The 25,986-nt window shown below is 44.3% G+C and overlaps 1 protein-coding gene across 1 annotated transcript in view; it reads left to right on the top strand.

Moving 5' to 3' along the window:
* The first annotated feature begins 12,917 nt into the window (after nucleotides 1–12,917).
* DNAH9 (dynein axonemal heavy chain 9) overlaps nucleotides 12,918–25,986 on the top strand; it is a 305,906-nt gene continuing 292,837 nt past the window's right edge. The window contains exons 1-4 of the mRNA XM_058559699.1: nucleotides 12,918–13,334; nucleotides 21,097–21,293; nucleotides 24,086–24,244; nucleotides 25,315–25,445. Of these exons, the coding sequence (XP_058415682.1) occupies nucleotides 12,918–13,334; nucleotides 21,097–21,293; nucleotides 24,086–24,244; nucleotides 25,315–25,445 (904 nt within the window). The remainder of the gene's footprint in view (nucleotides 13,335–21,096; nucleotides 21,294–24,085; nucleotides 24,245–25,314; nucleotides 25,446–25,986) is intronic.

The following is a 25,986-nucleotide window of genomic DNA, read 5'->3' as shown; positions in this document are numbered from 1 at the left end:
GTCAGTAAAGCTTCTGAAGATTTGGAGCTGGCCTGGACTTGTTCTCACTGTGTAGCTCTGAGATCCCCAGGAAGCTGTGTCACCAAGAGAAAGTCAGTGTAGCAGTAAATTGAAATCATGTCAAAATACAGCAGAAAGAGAAAGATGAAATACCAAATCCCAAACATCTAAATCTCTCCCTCAAACTGTCACTTCTCAACACAAAATCTTAGAGAGAAATATATGCAACAAGAAGAGAGCAAAGAAGCATTTATGATTGTCTAGGGCCATGCAGAATTTTAGTGAACTCGGCTGGAACTCACGGAAGACTCCTTTTTCTCTAGTTAAGAGTTGGAGGAGGGCCGCCCCATGGCTTAGCGGTTAAGTGCGTGCGCTCTGCTACCAGTGGCCTGGGTTCAGATCCCAGGCACGCACCGACACACCACTTATCCAGCCATGCTGAGGCGGCATCCCACATACAGCAACTAGAAGGTTGTGCAACTATGACAAACAACTGTCTACTGGGGCTTTGGGGAGAAAAAGGGGAAAAAAAAGGAGGAGGATTAGCAATAGATGTTAGCTCAGGGCCGGTCTTCCTCAGCAAAAAGAGGAGGATTGGCATGGATGTTAGCTCAGGGCTGATCTTCCTCACAAAAAAAGAGTTGGAGGAAGAATAAGAAAGAAGGAGAGACTCTTAAGTCTAGGGCACAGCTGGTATAATCAGAGTGCCCAGGCCTTATTAGAGCTAGGCAACTCCATTTCAAGGTGTGCCCCAGGTCAGCTGACATTAACCACGGGGGAGAAAGATCTCAAAGGACGAAAGACCAAATGGAGAAAAAAAGATGGCCTGACTTTCTTTTCGAAAAGAAGAGCTCCAACCCAGTCTTGTTTATCCAACCCCGTGAGTAAGCATGCCTCCCAAGCACGTGTGTTGGGCAGTGGTGGTGGAAGGAAGATAGGAGAACGTAGTGTGGACAGCCAAGGCGAAATCGAGCTGGTTGGCCCCTCTCTCCACTGAGAGAAATCCCTGCCCTCTCAACTTCTCTGGATGTGTGAACAAGGAGTGTCCCTGGGGTTCACTTTGGACTGGGAATAAATATTGCGTCCTGGAATTTGTCAATCTAGATCAGAGGTCCTCCTCTTTGAATTCAGGGTGGACAGAGAGGAAGAGAGGTAGTCTAGGGAGTGGATGTGAGTTTCCACTCCCTTGGAGACCAGACATTCTCCTGTCTTCCTGTTAACTTAAAGGCTCAACTCAAGCTTGTGGTCAGCCAGTGGGCATTGGTATCCTTTCCTTGGGAGGAGAGCAATAAAGTGTCAGAGAAGCCCCGTAAGTTCTGTCTACACCTTCATGGGCTGCCTTGCCAGGCCTGCCAGGTCTCTTCTGACCCCCAAGAGGACCAATGAAGTGAGCAACTCACCCCTCACAACCATGGTGATTGTCTCTGATTTTGCTCTTAGACTCTGATGAAACAGGTTAAGCCAAGACAGTGAAAATTAGGTTCACCTCCAGGCCATACCAGGCCAATCATCATTCTCTTTTCTATGTCTCCACAGAAATTAAGCTTAGCTCCAATGCCAAATAAGCTCATCAGATAGGGCTGCACAATATGCACCAGAAACAATCTAGCCCAAATAATGTTGCACCTTCAATTCAAAATGCACACATTTGCTGCCATCCTATGAGGTTTGACATGAAGAACCTTGTTATTCCCACTAAAAAAGACAAAATCTTCCTGTTTTCATATTTGCCAGGATGCTAGTCAACACATGTAGGTTATCTGTGTAGTTCATCACTTGTGAACATTAAATTCACTTGGGAGAAATCTCCCCACACAGGGCAAGAGGTAGTACAGGGGCGTGGTAAGGACTTTGGCCCTGGAGCCAGACCACTACCATCTAGAGACCTGATATTGAAACCCTTCCTGCTTCAGACAACTCCTCTGTAAAATGGGGATTACAATTATGCTTAAGTGATAGGGTTTTTTTTGAGGATGAAATAAGTTAATACATGTAATGTACTTAAAACAGTGCTTAGCACAGAGTAAGCTCTCAATAAATGTTAGCAGAGGTTGTTGCTTACTTTCAACATACTGGGTGTGTGTGTGGAGGAGGAGGTATTACCTACATAAATTTCCTTCTCTCTCACAGAGTGACTGACTCCCTTGTTATAGCAAGTTCTGAATAAAGAGCCTCTGCTTTTCTCATTTCTCATTTTTCTCTTTGTTTCCACACAAGTCACTGAGATTTGGGGTTGTTTCTTTCAGCAGATAGCATTATTTACTTGGAAAAAAGTAGTTCCCAAACCCATTGTGAGCTCAGATGTCTGGAAGATTTCCTTTCTCCAAGGTAGAGGCCTGTGAAGAGTAAGCCATGGAGCATTTCAGAATTACCTGGAAGTCTTCTGAAAACATATTTGCTGAGACACACTCCCAGAGTTTCTGCTTCAGTAAATCTGGCTCTGGCACCAAGAATTTGCATTTCTAACACATTCCCAGGCGCTGCTGATGCTGCCTGCCCAGGATCACTCTCTGAGAACCACTGGCCCAGCCCTAGAGCAAAACAGGCCTAATCATTCCACCCCAGGGCTCTATAGGGCTGGCATCGGCTTCCCACTGAGAGCTGTTGCAACTCTTTTACTTCAGTCATGCCCTCAGTATCTGAAGGGATTCTAAAGGAACAAGAGGCAGTGGTGGCTTAGTCTTCCCTTAGAGTCTCTGTAAATAAGAATGTCTGAAGGAACAAAGAGAGAAAGAAAGGTAAAAGCAGAGAAACAGATGAAGATAGACAAAGTCAAAAAGAGAGAGAGAGGTAGAAAGAGAAACAGAGATCTAGAAAGAAGGAGAATTAAAAGGGGGAAGAAAAGAGGCGGCTCTCCCATTGCCTTGACCCTTTGGAAGGAAGGCTTCCCAACAGCCCAGCAGTTCTCCACCCTGGCAACACAGTGGAATCACCTGGAGATATTTTAACTCCTTCTAAAGCTTGGGCCCCATCCCCAGATACTGCTGCAGTTACCCTGGGGTGGGCCTGGGTCTTGATACTTTTAAATATCCCCAGAGGACTGTGATGTGTGGCTGCAGTTGAGAACCACCAGAATAGAGCAGCACAGCCCAGTCACACTCATCTCATCTCTCATCCCTTGGAAGCGTCCTTCCTCTTGGTGGACTAGGTCCATTACATCCTGGAAGTAATTTGGCCCATCTGGTTCTGCGTCTCCTATTAGGATGGGGGTTGTAGCTAAAAAAAGGAAGAAAGTGAAAAGGAACTGAGATCTTCCACTTACCTCGAGGCAAACAAGAAAAATTAGGAAAGTTATCTTTGAATATGAGAGAAAATAGCAATTAGATAAAGAATCGAGGATCTTTCCTCTTCTTCTCAATCCCAGGTACCCTGAAGAACAGTGTTCATTTTCCGTCGCAACTCTTTGCCTTCCTACCCCTCATCCTCCACCCACCCACGTGACCAGCTCAGAGATGAACACAATTTTTTAGATGTCTGATAAGATGTGTATTACTTCATTCACTCATGCAGTCACGACTGAATATATATTTGGCAAATTTATAATCCCACTCCCACCAGAAGGGTCAGCTCCCTAAGCCTGTTAGATGTGTGATTTCCTCCAAAAATCAAGAGGACCACCTCTGGGCCGGCCCCATGGCTTAGCGGTTAAGTGCGCGTGCTCCGCTACTGGCGGCCTGGGTTCGGATCCTGGGCGCGCACTGATGCACCGCTTCTCCAGCCATGCTGAGGTCGGGTCCCACATACAGCAACTAGAAGGATGTGCAACTATGACATACAACTATCTACTGGGGCTTTGGGGGAAAAAAAAGAGGAGGAGGATTGGCAATAGATGTTAGGTCAGAGCCGGTCTTCCTCAGCAAAAAAGAGGAGGATTAGCACGGATGTTAGCTCAGGGCTGATCATCCTCACAAAAAAAAAAAAAAAAAGAGGACCACCTCTAAGAACTAAAGTTAATGCCAAGCCCCGAGATTCCTCGCAATCGCAAAAAGAAAGAGCTGAGAAGGTGTATTTTCTGCAGCTTTCCTTGTTCTGCCCACCCCTATCCCGGGGTGGAAAATATACAGTTACACTCTATAGATTATTATAATTAAGTAGTGTGTGGGATTCATTTTTTTAAAAATAGCTTCATCGACTCTTCATAGCATATTTTTGTAAGACAAGTACATGGTTGTTATTGTTTAGCACATTTAATTAAGTAAGTATTTCTTTCATCCTTCTGGGAATTAAACATCGAGTGGTGAATAAACGGGGAAATGTGCCCATATTAATTTCTGGTTACTGCCTTACTTCAAAAGCAGAGTGAAAATCAAGAGCTAAGACTGTGATCTTGAGTCGTTATGTGATAAAGTGATGGAACGTTCGCCCTTCACATCACCTATAGAAATTGTCCCAGCAAGTACAGTATCCTTTTTATGTTTTCTCTCTCAACTGTCTCCTTGATGGATTCCTTCCCCTTTACCAATAAACATCTTCATCTCTCCTGTTTCTTGAAGAAATTTTTCTTTACTTGCCACTTGCATCAATTGTGACTCTTGCTTAATAAGGACAAAAAACACTGGCTTACTGGAGAGGAGATGTCTTTTGCGCATGTTAATGAAAAGTCCAGGGTAGAGGCTGCAGCTCAAACAATGTCATTGGGAACTGCTTTCTCTTTTCCATCTCTTGGCTCCACTTCCATTGTCTTGCCTCCACTTTCAGATAGCTTTCCTCATGGTACCAAGGTGGCCACATTGGCCCTGCCCTACATCCTCCCAGTTTCAAGCCCAAGAGAAAATAGAAAGCCCTCATTTACTTCAACAGTCAAACTAAAGCTTTGGGTCTGACTCTACTGTCCTGATGGGATCATATGCCCATTGCTCCATTGATGACTGTGGACGAGGGATGGATTGATCCAGTTAGCTTAGGCCAAGTCACATGCTTCAGCCCTAGAGTTGAGAATTGAGCCCTATCAGAAATACCTGGACTGGATGGTGGGTAGAAGGTGGTTCAGAGGGTGGAGGTAGTTCCCCAAAGAAAAAGTGGTGAACAGTTACTAGAAGAAGGGTGAATTGATGCCAGGGTAAAAACACAAACAAATAAACAAAAGCCACCTTTCTGCTGACTTCTGAATAACAGGGAAAGTACAGTATGGAAAGTGACTAGACTCAGACAGAATATAGACAGCCTCCAGTATTGTCCTTTTCACATTTTATTATTGTTATTAATAACAATTTATGACAAGTTGGGATTGTCACTAGATGGTTCCCTCTCTCTGAAGAGAAGACCATATCCTATTCATCACTGCATCCCCAAGGCAGGCAAAATAAATGGCTGATGAATGCACTCCTGCTCTCAGAGGCTCTTCTACAGCCCACAAGAACATGTTGGGTCACGAGGGAGAAAAGAAAGTAGTTAGTACAATTAATAACCATAATGACAAAGTACATTATGGATTTGTTGTTTAAAATGAAATCTGGCTAAAGACTCAATGCAATCTCTCTCAACTTCTCACTAGAATAACTAAGAAAACACAAAAAGAAAAATGATCTTCATTTTGACAACTATGACTGATGGGTTACCTGATTCTAGAATCTGCAAAGAATGACCTCTTACTCTAAAGCATGTGGAAACCACCAAAACACATTCTGAATTTGACTTCGTGAAACTGAGACTGCTGTATATGTTCTCCACCTTGAGTCCTTACCAACCAAAAGATGTGGTAATATATAATCTAAACGAGAGCATCACAAACATTGTCTGGCTTTACGGACCATCCAGTCTCTGTATATTTGCAACTATTCAACTCCACCCTTATAGTGTGAAAAGAGCCATAGACTTTTCATAATTCATAATATAATTCATAAACAAGTACATACGTAAATGAATAGGCATGGCTGTGTTCCATTAAAATGTTATTTGCAAAAACAGGTGGTAGGTTGGATTTGAAAGACAGTCTATAGTTTGCTGACCTGTAATGTTAACCATAAGTGCTGAGTACGTGCAGTAACCAAAATAATATTTTACCCCTCCAATCCTCCAGTTAATCTTACTCCACACTCTCCATCCTCATCATCTTTCTACGATCAGAAACAGAAACTCCATAAAACAATGGGACTGGATGTAGATTGGATTCTGGGAGGTGTGTATCAGAAGATAGTAGATAGTAGTACTTGTATGGGATGAAGGTACATTTTCCAAGGTCATGAAACTCAGATTTGCCAAAAAAAAAAAAAAAGAGTTCTATACTGAGAGACTGAATATACAAACGGAAAATGGCCAGACCATATATAAAAAAACAAAATTCTGATCCATAATCTGTAGCAACCAGTCCAGCAAGCCAAACAATAACCCCTGTAGCAACTGGCCCCAAACCACCAGGACTTGATTAATAACTGACAGCTTCTTTAATTTTTGCCCCCACTTCCAACAGACCCCTAACCAATCACACAGGATGCTTCACCTCTAGCCCACCTACAGCTTCCTGAGGCCAACATATCTGAAATCTTCCTTTTTTTCCACTGTAAAACTCTTCCACTCCTCTGCCTGCCTTTGTGTCTCTGTCAAAATACAAGTGATGGTGGCTGACTCCCTTGCTAGAGTAAACTCTGAATAAATAACCTTTGCTTGCTCTCATTTGGGTGGTCTTCGTCAATTTCCAGTATGTTGTTGTTTTCATATATCTATAAGTTCCCTCATGATGTCCTACTCCAAATTGTTTGTTATCAATCTGGCACCACCATCCCTTATAAGGCAGAGAACCACATTTGACAGAATCTCCTTTACCATATGATTCTTCGTTAGAGTTTGCCACGGAGTGGAATTCACATAAGATTTGGAAAGGGGAGATGAAACGGATGCTGTTATTCATGGGTAGAGCTGCCAGATTTCACAAATAAAAATGCAGAACACCCAGTTAAATTTGAGTTTCAGATAAACGAATAATTTTTTAGTATAAGTATGCCCCATTTCCCCATACATTCCTATATGTACTATTTGGGACATACCTATACTAAAAACTTATTTGTTATTTATCTGAAATTCAGATTCAACTGGCATCCTGTATTTTGTCTGGCAATCTCACTTATCCTAGAGGACACAGTGGCCAGGCTTGGAACCTTCACAGACCCCTCCCAGAACTCCCCCTTTGTGGTTCTGGCAGACACATGCTTTCGAAGATCTCTCCACAGGCTCCTGTTTTGTGGTTCTAACACATGGATGCTACGGCTTCTCACACTTTTCTATGAACTCAGGCTATTCCGCTCATTCCAGTGCTACAAGCTAATGTTGTTAATGACTGTTTCTCTGATCCCCCAGCTACAGCCTTCCGTACCTTCACTTCCCAGTTCGTCCCACAGTCATGGAAGCTCTGATTTCTACATTAAACTCCTTATTTCTATAATATTTGGAGTGGCTCCAACCAAGTCCAGACTGATCCACCTCTACATCCCCTCGGGTAGAAAACACAGTCTTGTCAATTCAAGGTAATGCGATCACTTCTGATGTCCGTGTAAGCTATTCAGGATTCTTTCCTTTTACTCTCTTCTATGAAGGGTTGTAAGTTCCTGGAGAGCTTATACAGATTCCAGACATCAGGAGAGGGTCTACATCTGTCCTTTGTCCTCATTGAGATATAAACCATGGGGTATAGTCCTTATAACCAGGCATTGTCATCCGCCAAGGCCTCTGGGCGATACAGGTACCTATATTGTGTCCTTCTCAGCCTGACCCCAAGCTGGCCCTCTAAGCATTTCTGTTCTCCTCCTCCCAACTGTCCTACAAAGATCTTGGAAAGTGTCAGCCCCTGTCCCTGAACCACACTAGAGCAAGGCAGCACTGAAAGGCTGCCTTCTGGTCACTCTCTTTGCATCCTGCCTTCACCCACTGCCACTATAACGCCAGGGGCCAGGCTGGATAAGGCCTTCTCCACATGTTTGCAGTTTCCCATGTCTTTCCTGGCAAGCCAGGCTCAAACATCGCCTTCTCCTGGACACTCAAGCATTTCTGTAGTAGCTGTCATGTCGTCCCCTTCCCTGGACTCTCCTGAAAGGGTCAAGAATTCTCCAGCCATATCCAAGTGGTCCTCTACTTTGTTTCCCCAGCCCATCTCCCTGGAAAGACTTCTCTCTCCTCTTAAGGAAGTCTGCTTATCATATCGCCATGCACTCTTATCATCTATAGTTTAACATATACATTCTACCCTCTCGGTTTTCCAGACTGTGCCCTGTATATTCAAAGCCAAGCTCTTGGAATTAAAACAAACAAGCCACACAACATAAACCTTTTCTCCCCCTTAAATGCTTGGCTCTTATAGTCAAAGAAAAGCGTGGCTTTCACAGCTATTGTCTCTGCTATGTGTTTAAAAACTATTCAGAAACTCAGTGGTCTGTTTTAGGGTGTATCCACACTTGCTCAAGGTATTAAATGTTACCAACTTATCAAGAGAAGAGCCACAGGACAATATCAAAACATATAGAAACGAAAAACCTCAATCAGTATTTCAAAATGTGTCCCCTACTTGTAATTGTTAGCACACTCTATCAGTTTAGATTGCCAGAAAACCACACCAGAAAGTGCAAATGGAAAAGAAGTAATAATCAAAGATTCCATAGAACAAATCTTTCCTGCTGTGAAGAAACACATTGTTATGAGAACCAAATGGGTTCTCATAATTTTAGGCCAAAACCTATTTGATGGGACTTGAGCTATATGCTAAAACATTTTTTTGAGTCAAAAAAATAGAAAGGGAGAAAACAGTGCCTTAAATAATCATGTAGTTTCAAGATGTTACCTACAAAGGAACAAAATCAAGCTGGCTTCAGACTTCTCTTTAACACTAAGTTGCAGAAAACAATGGAATATTTCTATAGAGGTTTGAGGGGAAAACAAGTAAACGTTATACCTACTTAGTTCTGGGCTGGAGATGTGGATTTGGGAGCTATTGGCATAAAGGGAAGAATTATTGCCTTGGATGAGTCAGTCCATACAGGGAGAGACTGTAAAGTGAGAAGAGCAGAAGGTCTGAGACAGACGCCTAAGCAAGGTCAAGTCAATACTGCACGGCTAGGCAAAAACAGAGCAAGCAAAGAGAACGACAGGACGTGGCCAAGAAGAAGGTGACTGTCATGGAATCAGGAGTCTAGAGCATTTCCACACAGTGAATCTGGAAACTACTGGGTTGAACAGAGCCAAGAGGTAAAGTAAGGTAAGGGCTGAACAGCGCCTATTGAATTTGATGACAGAGAAGCCACCAGTAATAAACAATTATAAAATTTGTAAAGTTTAATCAATTAAAAATTTAAAGATGTGTGTTTTTATAAATCTAATGAATCACTAGCATTTAAATGAATAATAATACATTTATTCCCAGTAACTGAAATGAATTGCCCCACAACATTCAGAGTACAGGAAATGGCACATCCCTTTTTATTTTTTTAATTGTGAAGTATATCATACATATACAAAGAAGTACATAATATGTATGTACAGTTTAAGAAGAATGATAAAATGACAACCTGTAAGCCAGGTTAGGAAATAAAACATCACCCAGTACATAAAAGGCCCCTGTGTGTCCCTTACCATGCCATGCCTCTTCTGCCCTCCGCCCCTGAAAAGTGATCAAAATTTGAATTTGGTGATCATCATTCCCTTACTTTTCTTTAGACTCTTTCATATGTATGTCCATCTAACAAAATATTATTTGTTTGGTTTGGTTTAAAACTTCTAATAAATATAACACTGAATGCGTTCATCTGCAGTTTGCCTTTTTTCTTTATGCCTTTGAGGTTCATCCGTGTTGACGCATGCAGCTACCGCTCACTCATTTCACTGCTGCACAGTATTTCATTCTATGAACAGCACACACTACAATTTATTTACCCATTCTGTCACTGATGAACACTTGGTTTGCTTCCCATGACTTTGCTCTTATGAACAACGGAACAATTAATATTCTTATACATGTCTCCTGGATGGAGCTCCAGGTATCCTGGACTCTCCTTCTATACATGTATCCAATATATCTGCCCATTTGTGTCTGATGTCTTCATTGAGTGGCGTCCATGTTGGCCAAAAAGAAACTATTCTAACAATGCACGCACGTTCTTTGAATTAAAACTTCATCATTATTTTGAATATTTGATAGGGAAGAGTTGATTTAGATTCAATATCCATTAGCAGCATCACAAAAAATTTCAACACAATATTTATCAGGGAAGAAAAGAGAGAGCTGTTAGATTCTGTAAATATAATGTCAACTGTTAATTTTTGAATGATTGTAAAAGGCTTTAAATTTTGCATTACTTGCTTGTGTGAACAAATTTCTTGTCAATGATGACTATCCAGAATTTAAAGAGACTATTGTTAAAAAGTGCTCAACCGGACTTGTGCATAGCCATTTCAAGCAAAAGCTCTGAAATTAAAAACTGTTATGCTCACGGAAGCAAGTTCAAGTTTCTAATTTAAAAATGGAAATTATTTCATCTGAACAATTAAATAAATTCAGTATCTTCTCTAACACCTTTTGTAGCAGCCAGCCTCTGAGATGGCACCCAATAAATCTTGTTCTCTGGTTTTCACATCCTGGTGTAATTCCCTTCCACAATGAATAGGGTAGACTCCTGTAACTAATAGGATTATTGCAAAAATGATGGTGTGTGACTTCTAAGACTAGGTCATAATAGACATTGTGGCTTCTGTCTTGGTCTCTCTTAGATCACTTAGTCTAGGGGAAACCAGCCATAGTGCTATGAGAACATTCAGGCACACAATGGACAGCTCCATTTGCTGAAACTAAAGCCACTTGCCAACAGCCAGCACTGACACACCAGCCATGTGAGTGTGCCGTCCTGGAAGTGGCTCCTCCAGACCTAGTCAAGCCTTCAGATGATGCAGCCCCTGATGACATCTTGTCTAAACATTTTGAGACATCCTGAGACAGAACCACTCAGATAAGCTGCTCCCCAATACCTGACCCACCATAAACCATGTGAGATAATAAATGCCTATTGCTATTTTAAGCTGCTAACTTTTAGGGTAACTTGTTACATAGTAATAGATAGCTTATACACTTGTTATTTTATTTTCCTTACCATAATTGCACAATATAAACACAATGTCAATTGTTTTAAATAAATCTCAAATAGATGCCCCCCAAATCTCCTTCTAAAATGGAGATTAAGATGTGCTGTTGGAGAAAAAAAGCAAGAGCTGGGATTGCCAGTCTTCCAGAGCCTTCACTCTCAGACAGATGTCTTCGAGTCATCTTCACAGGCTCTTGTGTTTCTACTTTTATGTATATTGGGGCAAGGGGACAAAAAGGATGAAGGGCAAAATAGACTGTGGTCGGTGTAGTAGAAACTTTATTTGAAGGGTTTACAGGAAGTTAGTGGGCCTGAATTCACTCTCTAGATAAATCATGATCAGGATTGACACATTTGGAGGCTCTAAGCATTAAAACAACAAAGATGCCTTCCTATGTGCAAAACAAAAACTCTACAAAACTACGATGGTGTAAGAAGCCCCCAACATTCTATTTTCCCAAGATGCTTTTTTGAAATGTCAATGATCAAATTCATCTTAAAAATCATTTTAGTGCCTCTGCTTTGTCCCTGAACTCATAGTTGGTTCAACAATGCTGTTTAATCCAGCAGTGATAAAACGCTCTTTACAAACATAAAGATCCATTTTCTAATGTGAACATTTTTCATCATAGCACCTCCTGTGCCCCAGTTATTATGAAATCAATCATTTTACCTTCCAGCTACTAGCTTGTCCTGAGGGGTTCTTGTTAGCCAAGCTGCCTTTGATAAGAGCTTATTCTGTTAACATTCCTTTGAAGCCCATTATAAACATTCCTTTTACCCAGAAACTTTGCAGTCTCTGGTTGGTGACTAAAATCAGGGTGGTAGGGCCGAGGGGAACTCATGTCAGACCTGCAGGCCTCATGCTGCTCAGGTTGTCCCTTTCCTTGTCCCATTCTCGCCTTACAAGCATGCAAAGGGCCAAGCTAGTTACATCCTGATCATGGAGAAGGATTCAGCAGGTGACAAATGCTAATTTCTGAGGTCAGGAAAGGTGCTTCACATATCCCTTTTTGAAGACAAGATCAAGATATATGGCAGGAATGGAAGGCTGTGAACATCCTGAATATTTAGAAGTGGTGTGCTGCATTTAAGAAGAACCGATTGGGGCCATTCTCACGGAGATCAAAGTGCTCTCAGAGTTTGAGTCCCCCTTTGTCAGATTAAGCACACCCTTAAGGCATGGACAAAGCAGGAACCTGAAAATACCTTTTACTTTTTTATAATTGATATTAGAATTCTGAAGCTGAGCTATGCAGTATGATAGCTACTAGCCACGTGACTAACTTTAATTAAAATTAAATAACATTAAAAAATTCAGTTCGTCAGTCGCACCAGCACTTTCAAATGCTCAATAGCCACATAAGCACTGTTTTAAAGTATTTAAGTTATCATGGAAAAGAAATTGAAAACTTCATTGAATTGCCTTACATTTACTTTATGATTTGACATTGTTTTCAAGTTTGAATTACACATTTGGGGAATAGGTGGGAGAACCATAACACTTTCAGCGTCTGGAGAACTCTAAAGAATTTAATCTGACCTTAGCCAACAGGATCCTTAACAGCATTTATATCCTTGACCTCCCCGCCACGCACCCCATCAATAAACCATTGCCCTGGACAGTCACCCTTGAGCACCTCGCATGCAAGAGACCAGACATTAAATAGGAGCGTCCTCTGGTTTCCTAGCAACAGCGGCGCGACCCCGCCCCTTTCCCCCCCGCCGTCCTCCTCCTACCTTATTAGACTGGAAGGGGCGGGGCCGGGAGTCATGTGTCCAATAGGAGGGGAGCGGAGGAGGGAGTCCCGGCCGCGTCCCCGTCGCCAGGGAAACCGCTGCAGCTGGAGGCCGCGCGCCATGCCGAGCGCGGAGGAGCGGGCCGCGCTGGCAGAGGAGAACGCGGCCGAGGAACCGGGCGCGGACCCGCGACTGCGACTCCTGGGGGCCTACGTGGCCCAGAGCCTGCGGCCGGCTGCGGGCGCCTGGGAGCGCTGCGCGGGCACGGCCGAGGCGGAGCAGCTGCTCCACGCCTTCCTGGGCCGCGATGCTGCGGAGGGGCCCCGGCCGCTGCTGGTGGTGCGGCCCGGGCCCGGGGGCCTGGCGGTGCGGCCGGGGCTGGACGCGGGACCCGAGTCCGGCCCGCCTCGTGCTAAGGGGCTCTTTTTCCTGCGCACCAGGCCCGATCCGCCGGAGCCCAACAGCCTCCGCGGCGCAGTGCTTTGCGGGGACGTGCCCGCGGCGCCTCTGGAGCACCTGGCCGCGCTGTTCTCCGAGGTGAGGGTGGGTAGGTGGCCCCGCGCTGGCTGCATCTGGGGAGGGGGAGGGGGAGGGGGAGGGGAGGGGGCGGAGACAAGGGCGGAGGCGGGGCCAGATCTAGAGGGGCGGGGCCCCGGGAGAGGGAAGAGGAGGAGCGGAGTTTGCGGAGCGGGAGGAAAATGAGATTGTGGGGGCGGGGCCAGAGTGGGGGGAGGGGCGGAGCTGGGTGGAAACTGAGACCAGGAGATGACGTCTCAGACCGGAGTGAGCTTAGATGGGAGCTGAGGGGAATCTGAGTAGGGGCCAGGCCAGAGTGAGCATGTGAAGGGTCTAAGACGTGCTTCAGTCCTGGTCTGGGTCCAAGTCGAAGTCAAGGGGAGGCTGCAGTCTGAAGAGTGCCTGGGTCCTGACCTCTTTTTAAGGCGGTCTCTCTTAATCCCGCCTGGAACCTGGGACGGGGGAGGACGGGAAGTGGTGAACAGGGGGGCATTTCTGCTGGGTCAGTGAGGCGAAGGAGGTGAAAGCCTATGAACAGCTGTTACTTCCTTGAGAAGAGTTCAAAGAGGGAGGTGGTTTGGTTTTCATGCTCATCTCGTCATTCATCACACAACCATTTACCAAAGGTCAGCTCTGTGCCAAGGTAGGAAGTTGGGGCATCCAGTTGGAAATGCCAACAGACATTTGGAGGGGTCTGCCTGAGCTCAGGGAGGAAGATCTCTGGAAATGTGGAGTATGGGGTGCTTCAGTGGCACCATAGCAGAAGCCTGGGGAATGCAGGAGATTTCAGAGGGGGTGCTCAGGAGAGATTCTTGGGACATTTAGACTTTTCTGGAAAGAGAGTGAACTTCCCTGCCAGTCTGGTGTGTGTGCTGCTGGAGGCTTGATGCCCTGGATCCTGCAGGCTGTGAAATAAGTGTTTATAGAGTACTGGGTATATGATGTTTCGTATAATAGGTCCATGAGGAATACAAAAGAAATAGGAAACAAGATCCCACCCGTGAAATTAATCACATATTTATTTAAAACTAATATGACTGAGGTGGACGTAGAGCTTACCTCAAGTTGGCCACGGTGCTGGAACCAGGTCCTGGAGGCTCCCAGCTCTATCAAGTGTTAGCCCTGCAGTTGCTTTCTCAGGAAGCTATGGGTAGGGGGATTCCAGGGAAGGGGCTGGGGTGACAGAGGAGCTCTCAGAGAGCCCAAGGAAGCCCAAGAAAGCTAGGTTTCTCGGTGGGAAGTATTTCAATATTTTAACAACCAGAATGGCTTTACTGCTGTGCATTGTCTGAACACCATCCCTGCAGAAGTCCAAGCTTGGATAAATGCCCTAATGAATGGTAGTGATAGAAAGAAGTGCCATTGGGTTCAGAGGAGAGAGAGATGCACGTGGTCTGAGAACCATACTTAGCCTCAAATGCTGAACTGGCTCCCTAACAAGAAGAGTAGGATAAATAGAGAGCAAGGTAACTTTCAAGGTATGAGAAGCAGATTGAACAAAGGTTCAGAGATGGAACTACACCTAGTGTGTTGGGGGGCACCACGGGTCCATCTCAGAGTTGTGTTCATGGCCTAGGAAATATAGTTCAGCAAGCAAAAGTAATTTTAAAACAATTCAAATCCTCAAGTGTTCCAGAATTTTCATTGATGCATTGAAAGAGATTGGAACAAACTGAATGTTCATCAGTCAGAGACTGGGGGGATGAATAAGGTCCATCTATAATTAAAAGGAATGAATGGTATGGAACAATTCTTAATTTTTTTTATTGTGGAAAAAAAAACAAATAGGATAAAATTCACTTTCCTAACAATTTCCAAATGTACTGTACAATATTGTTGATCCCATGCACACTGTTGTGCAACAAATCCTCAGAACCCCCACCACCACTGTATCCTGCGTGATTGAAACTACAGCCACTGAACAACAACCCTCCACTTCCCCCTCCCCCGGCCCCTGGCAACCACCACTCTACTTTCTGTCTCTATGAGTTTGACCACTCTATGTACCTCATATAAGTGGGATCATACAGTATTTGTCTTTTTGTGACTGGCTTATTTCGCTTAGCATAACGTCCTCAAAGTTCATCCGTGTTGTAGCATGTGTCAGAATTCCCTTCCTTTTTAAGGCTGCATAGTATTCCATTGTATGTATAGACTACATTTTCTTTATCCATTCATCTGTGGATAGACATTTAGGTTCCTTTTACCTCCAGGCTATCGTGAATAATGCTGCAATTTAAGATAATTTTTTTTAAAGGTACAGAGTTGTATGTATAGTATGCTACCACTTCTGGATAAAAAGAGAAAGGAGAGAGGAAGGGAGGAAAAAAGGAAGGAGAGAGAGAAGGAAGGGAGAGAAAGGGAGGAAGGAAGGGAGGAAGAACATTCATTAACAGAATGATCCACAGGCCGGGAGAAGTGGGTGACTGAGGTACAGGGGTAGATAGAACATTTACTTTCCACTGTAAAAGCTTTTGTACTTTTAAAATTTGGACCATGTAAATTTGTGATTATTTAAAAATCTAAATAAAATTATTTTTAAAATACCTCCAGGCCTTTATCTTCATTTCTCAGAACCTCTAACACCATCCTTGGGCCATTCAGCCCTCTCTTCTCCCATCTACTTCTTTTACACGCCCTGAAGCTGATCCAGCGCCATTCAGAACCCTGCTCCCCTCGAGCTCTCCTGCCCACTCGCCTCTCCTCCCGCGGATCAGTGTAGCCCCTGGCTGCATACTCCCCTCATCCTCCCACCTCCCCACTCAGCAGCACTAAAGCCAAAAGATTCACCTGGCTGAGAGAAGTCTTCCAGTGTTGTGTTGGGGGGTGGCGGGGTAGGCAAGGGGTGATGTTGATGAGGGAGAAAGCTATAAACTTTTAACATTATTTTTGTCCCATTACAGTAGTATGAGCTAAAAAAAAAAAAAAAAAAAAAACACATCCAGGAAATGTTTCCAAGAAAGCATTGACAGAATTTAGCAACTCGTTCTGTTCCTTTTCCTCCTCCTCCCAGTCACTTCATTGACTGCTGCCAGGTTATTTTTCCTAGAGCTCTGGAACTTGGATGCTGCTTTGAAGTTTTGTGTTTCAGAGAGGGAGCATGGCATTTGGAGTCTGATGGACCTGGGTTCAAATCCTGGTTCTGTCAAATTCATCAGTGTGATGTGAGCAGGTTAGCTCACCTCCGTCAGGGTCAAACGACCTTGCAGCATTGTCAGGAAACTTAGAAATGATATATTAGGACACCTAATTAGAAATCGAGTGTGTTATGCTGTAGGTATTCCATGAAGGACAAGAATTATCACTCTCCATCCCAGTTGAAAGCTTCCTCGACCGATCCTCGTCGACTTGCTCTCCCCAGACCTGGCTCTCCATGGAGAACTCAGCTGTATTTCCCCCATAGCCCTTCTCCCTCTGGGCCTGGGGGTGGGATAGGTGTCCTCTTTGCCCCTCCCTGCTGCTTCTACATTCATATCGAAAGATATCATTTGAATCTCATGCCATCGGACGAAGCCACCCGCTCTCCTCACTGCTGTGTCACGTACTGACGGTACTGCCCTCCTTTCTCCATGATTGGGCTCCCAGCTCACCGTGACTCTCCCCACATTGCTCCTGTCTTAACATGTGGCTGTTTCAATAGACACATAAATGATCCTTCCGATAACCTGGCCTCTCTCTGGGCTCCTTGAACCTTTTTCCACCAGTGATCTTGTTCAGTTCCCTGTCTTAACCACCTCTTCCCTTGGCCATTCCCAGACCTTGCATTACCAAACCAACCCCCCATGATCCAATTTCAGGCACCTCTTTCTCTGATCACTACTCCTGTCTTTCCAGCTCGCTCCCTCCAATATCCCCCTACAACAAGCCTGTGGCCCTGCTGGGACCTCCAATTCCTTGGTCCTGCCGCCTTCCCACTGTCCCTCACTCGCACCCGTGTTCTTTCCTCCCTTACCCAGCTCGGGTGCCGTGCTCCATCATTACCATCATTCCCTGGCATAAACTCCTGACTTACTCGCCTCTCCCTTGCTTTGCAAAAGCACAATCCTAGTGAAATCTGACTCTCTGCCTACTCCATTCCTGCACCCACGAAGATGAATGGGGCCCTAGAAAAACCAGCTGGCTGCACTTGAAATTCATGACGCTGAACCTCCAGTAGCACTGTTATGCCTCCCAGCCGACATCCCGTACTTCCTATTTTAATTAGTTTCTTGCTCTTCTAGATCACTATCACACACTTTCTTTTTTTCCCTCCAATGTCCAAAATCTCCCGTACCAACCTCACTTTGTGATGTCCTTCTTAATTTGTTTAAAAAAAATGGAAACAATAGAGTAAAATTTTCACAAACTCTTATATCTACCTCATCTGCTGATATCTGTGCTCATATACTCTGCCGTCCCTTCTGTTACTACCGATGGACTGTCTGCTGCCTTGTGATGCCAACACTAAGACTAAAGCTGCCACTTTTGCTCTGAATCCTGTCCATTCTCCTCTCCTTAACGAGGTTGCTCCAGCAATGCTCCCCTCTCTCCCACCTTCTTTTGTTCCCCTCTCCACTAGACAATTCCCGTCAAACAAAATCCTCTTTCCTCCCACCAGCTATCATCCCATTTCTATGGTCCCCTTTATAGAAAAATGTCTAGACTATGTGTCTGCTCTTGCTGTGTCCCATTCTTTTCCTGTTTTGCCTTATACTCACTCATTAGACTCTTACCCACACAGTGCACAGAAGGGAAATTTAGCACTTTGTCAGTGTCACCAGTGATTCCACTTGGCTAAATCAAATGGCCATTTGTCAGTCCTCTTCCTGCCTGACCTGTGAGCAGCACTTGGCAGAGCTCATGTCATCTTGAGCTTCTGGAAACACTTTCTTCACTTGTCTTCCAGGACATCAGTCTTCTGTGTTTCCCCTGTCGCTGTGGCCATTCCTTCTCAGTTTCCGTTGAAGATACCACCTCTTCTTCCCAGCTCTTAACACTGAGAGCTCTAAGGCTCCTTCCTTTTACATCTTCTCTTCTTTATATGTACTCAGTTCCTTGGGGGCACTCATTCAGTCTCAGGGTTTTATGAAATCTGTATCTGACACCTTTTGTTATCTCCAGCCTTTTCTGCTCCTCTGAACTCCCAGCTACCATATCCAACTGCCAACTCAATGTCCCCATTTAGAAGTCCAATAAATATACCAAATTCTAATGTGTCCGCAAACACGCTCCTGATCTTCCCTTAAGAACTTACTCTACCCTTGTTCTTCCCCACTTTAGTTGATGGCTGTTCCATTCTTCCTGTTGCTCAAGTCCCAAACCTTGGTCATCCCAACTCCTCTTTTTTTCTCACAACCCCAGAACTAAGCCATTAAGAGATCATATTGGCGGAGCCTTCAAAATTTAAATCAGACCATTTCCTGTCATCCCCTCCGCTACCTCCTGTCCCAAGCCGCTGTCTTCTGTATTATAGCAATAACTTGCTAACTGAACTTTTTTTCTAGTTTTGCCCCCTAGAGTCTATTCTCAACATAGCAGTTGGAGTGATTCTACCAAAAAAGATGCCATGACAAGTCACTCACTTGTTCAAAACCCTTCAATGATTTCCATTCCTCTGAGAGTAGAAATCAAAATCCTACAGGCAGGGCTGCATGTGATCTGACCTCTATTACTCACCCCTGCTCTTCCTGCTCATCCTGTTCCAGTTTCACTGACCTCCACACTGCTCCTTTATCACACCAGGCATGCTCCCACCTCAGGGCCTTTGCACTGGCTGTTCCTTCTACCTGCAATATACTTCCCCCAAGGATCAGTTTCCCCCCCGTCCTATCCTTCCTAGTCTTTGTTCAAATGTTACCTTCTCAATGAGGCCTGCATAGATCACTCCATTTATGATTGCAACCCCTCCAGCCCACACCCCTGATCCTCCTCACTTGCTTTATTTATCTGTTTTTTCACAGAACTTATTGTTTATTGACTGTCTCTCTCCTAGACTATAGACATCATGAGGCCAGGAATCTTTGTCTGTTTTGTTCCCTGATGTACCTCACCAGCACCCAGAACAGTACTAGCACATAGTAGATGCTCAATAAATATTCATTGAATAAGTGAATGAGTAGCTTTTCATTTCATAGAGAGTTCATGTTCATTATTTTTCTATCACTCAAAGCCCTCCAAAATCCAACCCCAAACCTACCTACCACTTTTTCTTCAGACAGGATACATTCAGTTTTCCTATGAAACTCTATTCAGTGCTTCCTATATGCCAGACTCTAGGAAGCAAAATTCCAGTTCATCCTCTCTCCCCTGAGTCCAAAGGGTCCTTTCTTGACATGAATGTGAGTAGAGCTCAGTTGGTGATATTTTATTTCTTGGCACTCTCTGTTCACCCGTTGTTGTAAGTTCTCAGCTCAATGATTGTTTCCAGACAGACCAGGCAAGGATCATCCTCTGGGATTTCACATGCTGGGTCCAGGTTTTCTATTTCATAGCCAGACGGACTTATTGACCATATACAGAACCCACCAACTGTATGAGTCCTTAGTTACTTTTCATTATTTACTTGGTAGTTCCTCACATTACCTGGTCATCTGTTTTTCTTTCTAGTATTCCCTTTCCATTAGTTGTGAGCTTTTGACAGGCAGAGGTTTCCAGTGAGTTGCATTAATTCAACTTTTTAAGTTTCTAGTGTTAGAAAACTCAATTTAAACTAGCTCAGAAACTTGAAGAGCAGCTTGATTCAGGAGCTCCAATGATGTCATAGGACTTGGTCTTTCTCCATCTATAAACTCTCTCGTCTCCATATTGACCCAATTCTAAGGCTCCATATGGTAGCAAGATGGCCACCAATAGCTCCAGACTCATAGATAGGAGAAAGCTTCTCTTCCTCAAGAAGTTCGGATAAGAGAGTTTGGCCTGACTCTCATTGGCTCAGATTTGTTCACATGTCCACCTCTGGATCTGGAGATGAGTACTAAAAAAAGAGGAACTATGTTGAGTGGCCAAAACCAGCCACTCAATGGCTCGTTGAGATAAAGTTGAGAACGTTATCCTTGAGAAGTGTAATGTTCACCCTACAGATAGATTCAAGATCCTCAACTTTGCTTACTTTTTTAAGATACCACCTATAGACAGCTGGTCATCCTTACCTGCACTTGTCTGATTTTTTGCCTCTGGCCCTTGTGACAGTTTCAGTCACCTCCTGTTTACCCTGTTGATGAGGGAGGGATTCCTGCCCTAGGGTTATGGGGATGGCCAGACATACAACACTGGACAGATGTGACTGACAGCAGTTTATTAGTCACATACACTCACAGCCCAGAGGGGGAGGACACCACGTTATGCAGGGCCACATGGGGGTTGTGCTTGGGAACAGAGTCAACAACCAAGGGCTGTGGGAGGCAAGCTTTGTAGTATCAAGAGGGTGTGATGCTCATTGGTTCCTGTGGGAGGATGAGATTGGCTTGTTCGAATAATTCCACAGGCTGGCAGGGAACTGCAGCTCACTACTTAGGGATAAGCAGCAGCTGTGCCTGGTCCCCTTGATAAAGAGGGTTGTTTGGCTAGGGGACCTTATCTGCAGGAGCAGAGACGGGAGGGAAACTTGTGAGGAGGTTATTCAAGGCTCTCTCGGTTTTACCAGATGTCAAGGCAGTACATTAGGTTGGCTTTTAATATTAGGCCCTACAGCACAGTGACTTGCAAAAGGATGTGTATAGCTTTCTGGGCCTTTCACAGAATAGTCTTTCTTTAAGATCTCAGAAGTAAAAGGCCCGCCTTTATTTTGTGTGCACCTCTGTGACAGGTTGTTATCCCCGTCTTGGCTAATGAGAAGAATCACCTAGACTGGCCCCATGTGGTTTGTCGAGATGTCCAGCGGCATGCCCACAGCCTCCAGTGTGACCTCCTGGTTATCCTTGAGCAAGTGAAGGGGAAAACTTTGCTGCCTCTTCCAGTAGGCTCAGAAAAAATGGCACTTGTGAATTCTGAGAGTGAGACTGTGTAAGTACCGCCAGCTTGACCATATGGGATGCTGAGATATGGGACATGCTGGTTTATCCGAATGTTTTCTTTACAACTTTTCTGTTCCTGACTCTGTACATCTCCTTGTTCTGCGCACAAGCCCACTGTCTGCTCTGTTTGCCAACATCCTTGGACTGTATGTTTTGTGCTGATTACTACCCTTTCCCCAATCCCTCCGCCTTCTGACGTCTTTTAAGGCCATCACGGCAACATGGCCTTTTTTCCACTCAGAATTATTTCAGGGCTGAGAGCAGCCACACTGATTTCAGTGTTTTGCTTATCAGGACAGTGTCTCACCACTGGCAAAGACCCAGGTCCAGGGAGACAGCCGCGCCTCTTCCCAGCATTTACCCAGCACATAATGTCACAGAACTAACTCTAGTGGCTCTTGTTACAGTTCCAGACTGTCCTCCCCCAGCAGCTGGAGGCTTTTTTTCGAGTCCTGGGGATTTTTTTTTCCCAAATAGAAACAACTCTGGCTTTGTTGGAGCTTGAAGTCCATGCCTCCCATGCCTGGATATACATGAAAACCTCAGCCTCTTCTCCTTGTAGGAGTTATATGTACCTTCAGCTTACACTTACCATTCCAGCTACAAGCTATCTTACTTTCTGTCCCATGGGGATTTTTTCTTTTTCTTCCAAGCCAGGCTATGTATCTAAATTATATATATGTTTTATGTTTTACCCAGCATTTCTTTTTTTGGGGGGGGGGGTGAAGGGAGTTGTTTCTAACAAGAGGCTTAAAGAGGAGGGAATTCCCCAAACACAGAAAAGAATTTCATCTGCTGGGTTGCCAAAATAAAAATGCCCATGATGATTTCATTTTAAGCCTTTGTTGGTAGTAGTAAGAAAATCATCTTCTTGATCTTTTAGATCCTGACATTAAAATGTTGTGTTGGTTCAACATAGCAACATGGATGGATGGAGGACCATGACAGAATCTACTATCTTTCTCATTTTCTTGAGTGTCTGAATGAAATGTCATTGGCTATGAGGCAAGGTCTTATAGAACTTAGTGCAAAGGCTCTGGATCCTAGCTTTTAATCCAGGCTCTGCCACTTAGTGGCCGGGTGACTTGGGAGCAATCATTTAATCTCTCCAGGCCTCAGTTGCGTCATTTTTAAAAAGGAGATAACCTTAGCACCTACTTCATACTCAGGGTTCTTGTGAGATGACAAAAGCTCTTAGGACAGTGCCAAGCACATAATAGCGCTTGATAAATGGTAGCCATTATGACCAAGTTAGAGAGACTTACGATTGGGGATTGGCCAAAGGAGCAAAAATGCAAGGCCTGCTGATGTCCAGGAGGTACTAGACGTACACCTTCAAAGATAATCTGGGGGAAGGAGGTCATAATGAAAGCTGGAGTGAGTGACTTCCAAGTTGGGTGGCCTCCATCAAACAAGATGGGTCAATTCCCAAATGCCAACTGCCACGGGTGCCTGAGACTACCCAGCATTTCTATGTGTTTGTGGCAACAGGCCACCTTCCTACATGAGCTCAGTCTGCCCTAATGCCAGGAGTTTCCCAATGTATTACTGTCATTGTTGTGTATTCAGGGCCCGTGATTTGATCTGAATAATAAGTAGTTCATGGGATAGAAATGTACTTTATAATAAGTTTTTGCTATTGGAATTTGCTACATATATAATTTGAGCAATGTCCCAGTTAACTGAGAAACTTATTGTGGTTTAATAAAAATATTCAATTCTCAAAATAAATAAATTCAAATTAGCCTTTTCCTATTCCTTTTATATTTTAACCTAGTAACATTCAGTGTATGTGTATATAATCATTACTGAGTTTGTCTCCCTTTGTTCAAATCTGATAATTTCCCAAAAGGCTGGATCATATTTCGGGGAGGTGAATATCTTCTCCCTTTAATACCTTCCATAATCACTTGTGCCATATCATTGTTCAGCAAATATGAATTTAATTAAATTGAGTGAAGATGAGTTTCTGGCATGAAAACATGAATGGTAGACTCTTTCTTTGTCACTCATGTCCTGGGTTCTTGGCATGAGTGATTTTCAATTAAGACTTTGTGAAAAGGCAACCAAAATGTATTTTTGATTTTTAACTCCTTCCAAAAACTTCCTGGTTTATTTATTTATTATTTATTTACTTATTTAAAAGATGTATGAGGGGGAATTCTTGGGAATTCCATTCTTCACTGGAAAAGTGAGGACAAAGTGAAGTTGATATTGGTGTTCAGATGGCTGTCGGTTTGCCTCGTGGAGGAGGAAGTAACGTATTTCCCCTTACTGCAGAGGTCAGAACTAAGATCAAAGTGAGGAAATTGCAGGGAGGTAGACATAGTTCAAAGTAGAGACAAACTTTCTCCCAGGGAGATCTGATCTACTGCGGAATGCACTGCTTTGTCAAGTAGGGAGCTTGCTGACATTGGTGGATTTAAGAAAAGGTTGGGTGATCATCTGAATGTTTTCTGTCCAGTGTATTCCTGCATTGACAGAAAGACTTGATAGGATTCAAAGTTCTTAAACTAGTCTTCAGAATATTGGTGAACCCTTGAATCTTGAATAATTGTGTATGAATAATTGTACATGCACACATGCATAAGCAGTTTGTCTGGGGAGAGGATCTGTACTTTTCATTGACTACTCATCAGTCTATTTTCCAACAAAGGTTAAGAATGCCTAGACTAGATGGAATTTCCCACCTATTTTTAGGAGACTTAGGATTCTGTTTTGGGGGACACCCAGAGTTAAGTTATTTTCAGTGTCCCAGGAGATTCGTTGTGTCTTTCACAGCTTGGATTCCACAGATAAGTCAGTCATCTATGCCATTGAGTCTGCAGTGATCCAATGGAGCCATCAAGTCCAGACGGTGCTCAAGAGAGAGTCTTCCCAGCCACTCCTACAAGGGGAGAATCCCACTCCTAAGGTGGAGTTGGAGTTCTGGAAGAGCAGGTGGGCACATACCCAAACCCTGGGGAGTAGATGTCTTCCAGAGGATAAAGGCTTGGGGGAGCCAGCCATTGGGTCTGGTCCCACTTCCGATGTTTCTCATCTCCCCTAGAGCAGATGGCTCAGTGTAGTTTGGGTCAATATAGTTTTTCTAGGCACACTTTCTCCAAAGTTCAATAGTCGTCTCTCCTTTCTTGGGCTACAGACAGTATATCTTCTGACATTTCTTCAAAGGGTCTTCCAACTACTTGTATAATTAACAAACTCTCTTTCATATTTTTCTTCTATTTGTCTACACCCTTCTCCTTGGACCATCAAGGGTCTATGCACACACTTTTTGTAAGGATCTGGAGAAAGAGAGGGGTTTTGGCACTTGGCTGCAGAACAGCCTCTCCTAAGTCCCAGCCGATGGTTAGTAGGGCTGGAAAGCCCATCATCCACTGTGTCCCAGCCCCACGGGAATCCAGAAAGACCTAATTATTGCTCCTGCTCATTCCCCCTTTCCCTCCCCATTTCCTTGCTCCTATTTATCACTGTGCTAATTAATCTTTTTCTCAAAAGGAGACAGACAAATGTTTGAGGCAGATATCCCTGTCCTTGCATTGAATGGAGTGTGTCCGTGTCACATGACCAGGCACTCCTGTAGAGCTCCAGCCCTATTTGTGCCACTATGCTGAGATGCCCCATCCTCTTGCCTGGTTTCTGACCATCCTGCTGACCTACGTTGGGGCCCTTCTCCAGCAGCCTTGCTCTGACAGCACCTCTCTCACCCCACCCCAAACCTTACCGCAAGAGCTAATGACCTCCAGCTGCCAAGCTTTTGAGCCACCAGATGGTCACAGCAGTGTTCCCTGCTGTTACCTCCTGGAGCTGCCCCTTTGAACCTGTGTTCCCGACTCAGGCTTTGCCCTCACTGTTCTGGGAACAGATGCCCTGGCTCTTTGGGCTGGAGCCGGCCCTGTGGAAGCATCCTGAGGCAGGGCTCCCCTCTGTCTCTCTGAGGGTGGGTCATAACATTGTGACTCACATTTCCTGATGTTCGCCTGGATTCACTCTCCTCCACGGTGTTGCAGGTCTGAGGATCTGGAATACATTTATAAGCAACTGAGAAGGATACAGGTGAGGGGCATGGCTGGGCTCCTGGACAAGCTTCAGAGCAGCTACTTCCCAGCTTTCCAAGCCATGTTCAGAGACGTTGTAGCAGGTGAGAACCAGCAAGTATTTTCATAAATACTTTTGACTCAAATTTCTCATTTAGTGCTGTATTATCTTCTCTCTCTGATTTCAGCAGCTTCCAGTCCTTATAACCCTCCAACCTGACACAATCTAGCATGATGGCAAGAATACCAAATCTAGAAGCAGGAAAGCAGCTACCCTGTGCTCTGTTTGCCTCTCCACCACTTTGTGACCTGGGCAAAGTCACTTAACCTCTCTGAGCTTTAGTGTGCACCATGGTTATGGTGCAAATACTTCCCGCCTACTTCCCTGGGCCGTTGTGAGATGATATAAGTGGACGTATTTTATTGACTGTACCACACCGTACAAATGCATGTTGTCATCTCTCATCACCGGAATTCAGGTCCCTCCGCCCTGGCTCTTTGAGAAGTCTCTATTCCATTTCTAGCTCCATTCTGCTTTTTCTGTTCCTACTGTCAGATGGGACTGCAATTTCCTGGCCATCTGAGCACCAGACAAGATTGGCCCTTGTCAAAATTGCAAAGCAAGTGAAGTCTATAATTAGAAGT

This window comes from Diceros bicornis, chromosome 18 (genome assembly GCF_020826845.1).
Source record: "Diceros bicornis minor isolate mBicDic1 chromosome 18, mDicBic1.mat.cur, whole genome shotgun sequence".
In the NCBI taxonomy this organism is placed as follows: domain Eukaryota; kingdom Metazoa; phylum Chordata; class Mammalia; order Perissodactyla; family Rhinocerotidae; genus Diceros; species Diceros bicornis.
Note: the sequence above shows the minus strand (reverse complement) of the source record. Positions and strands in the feature narration are given on the sequence as shown.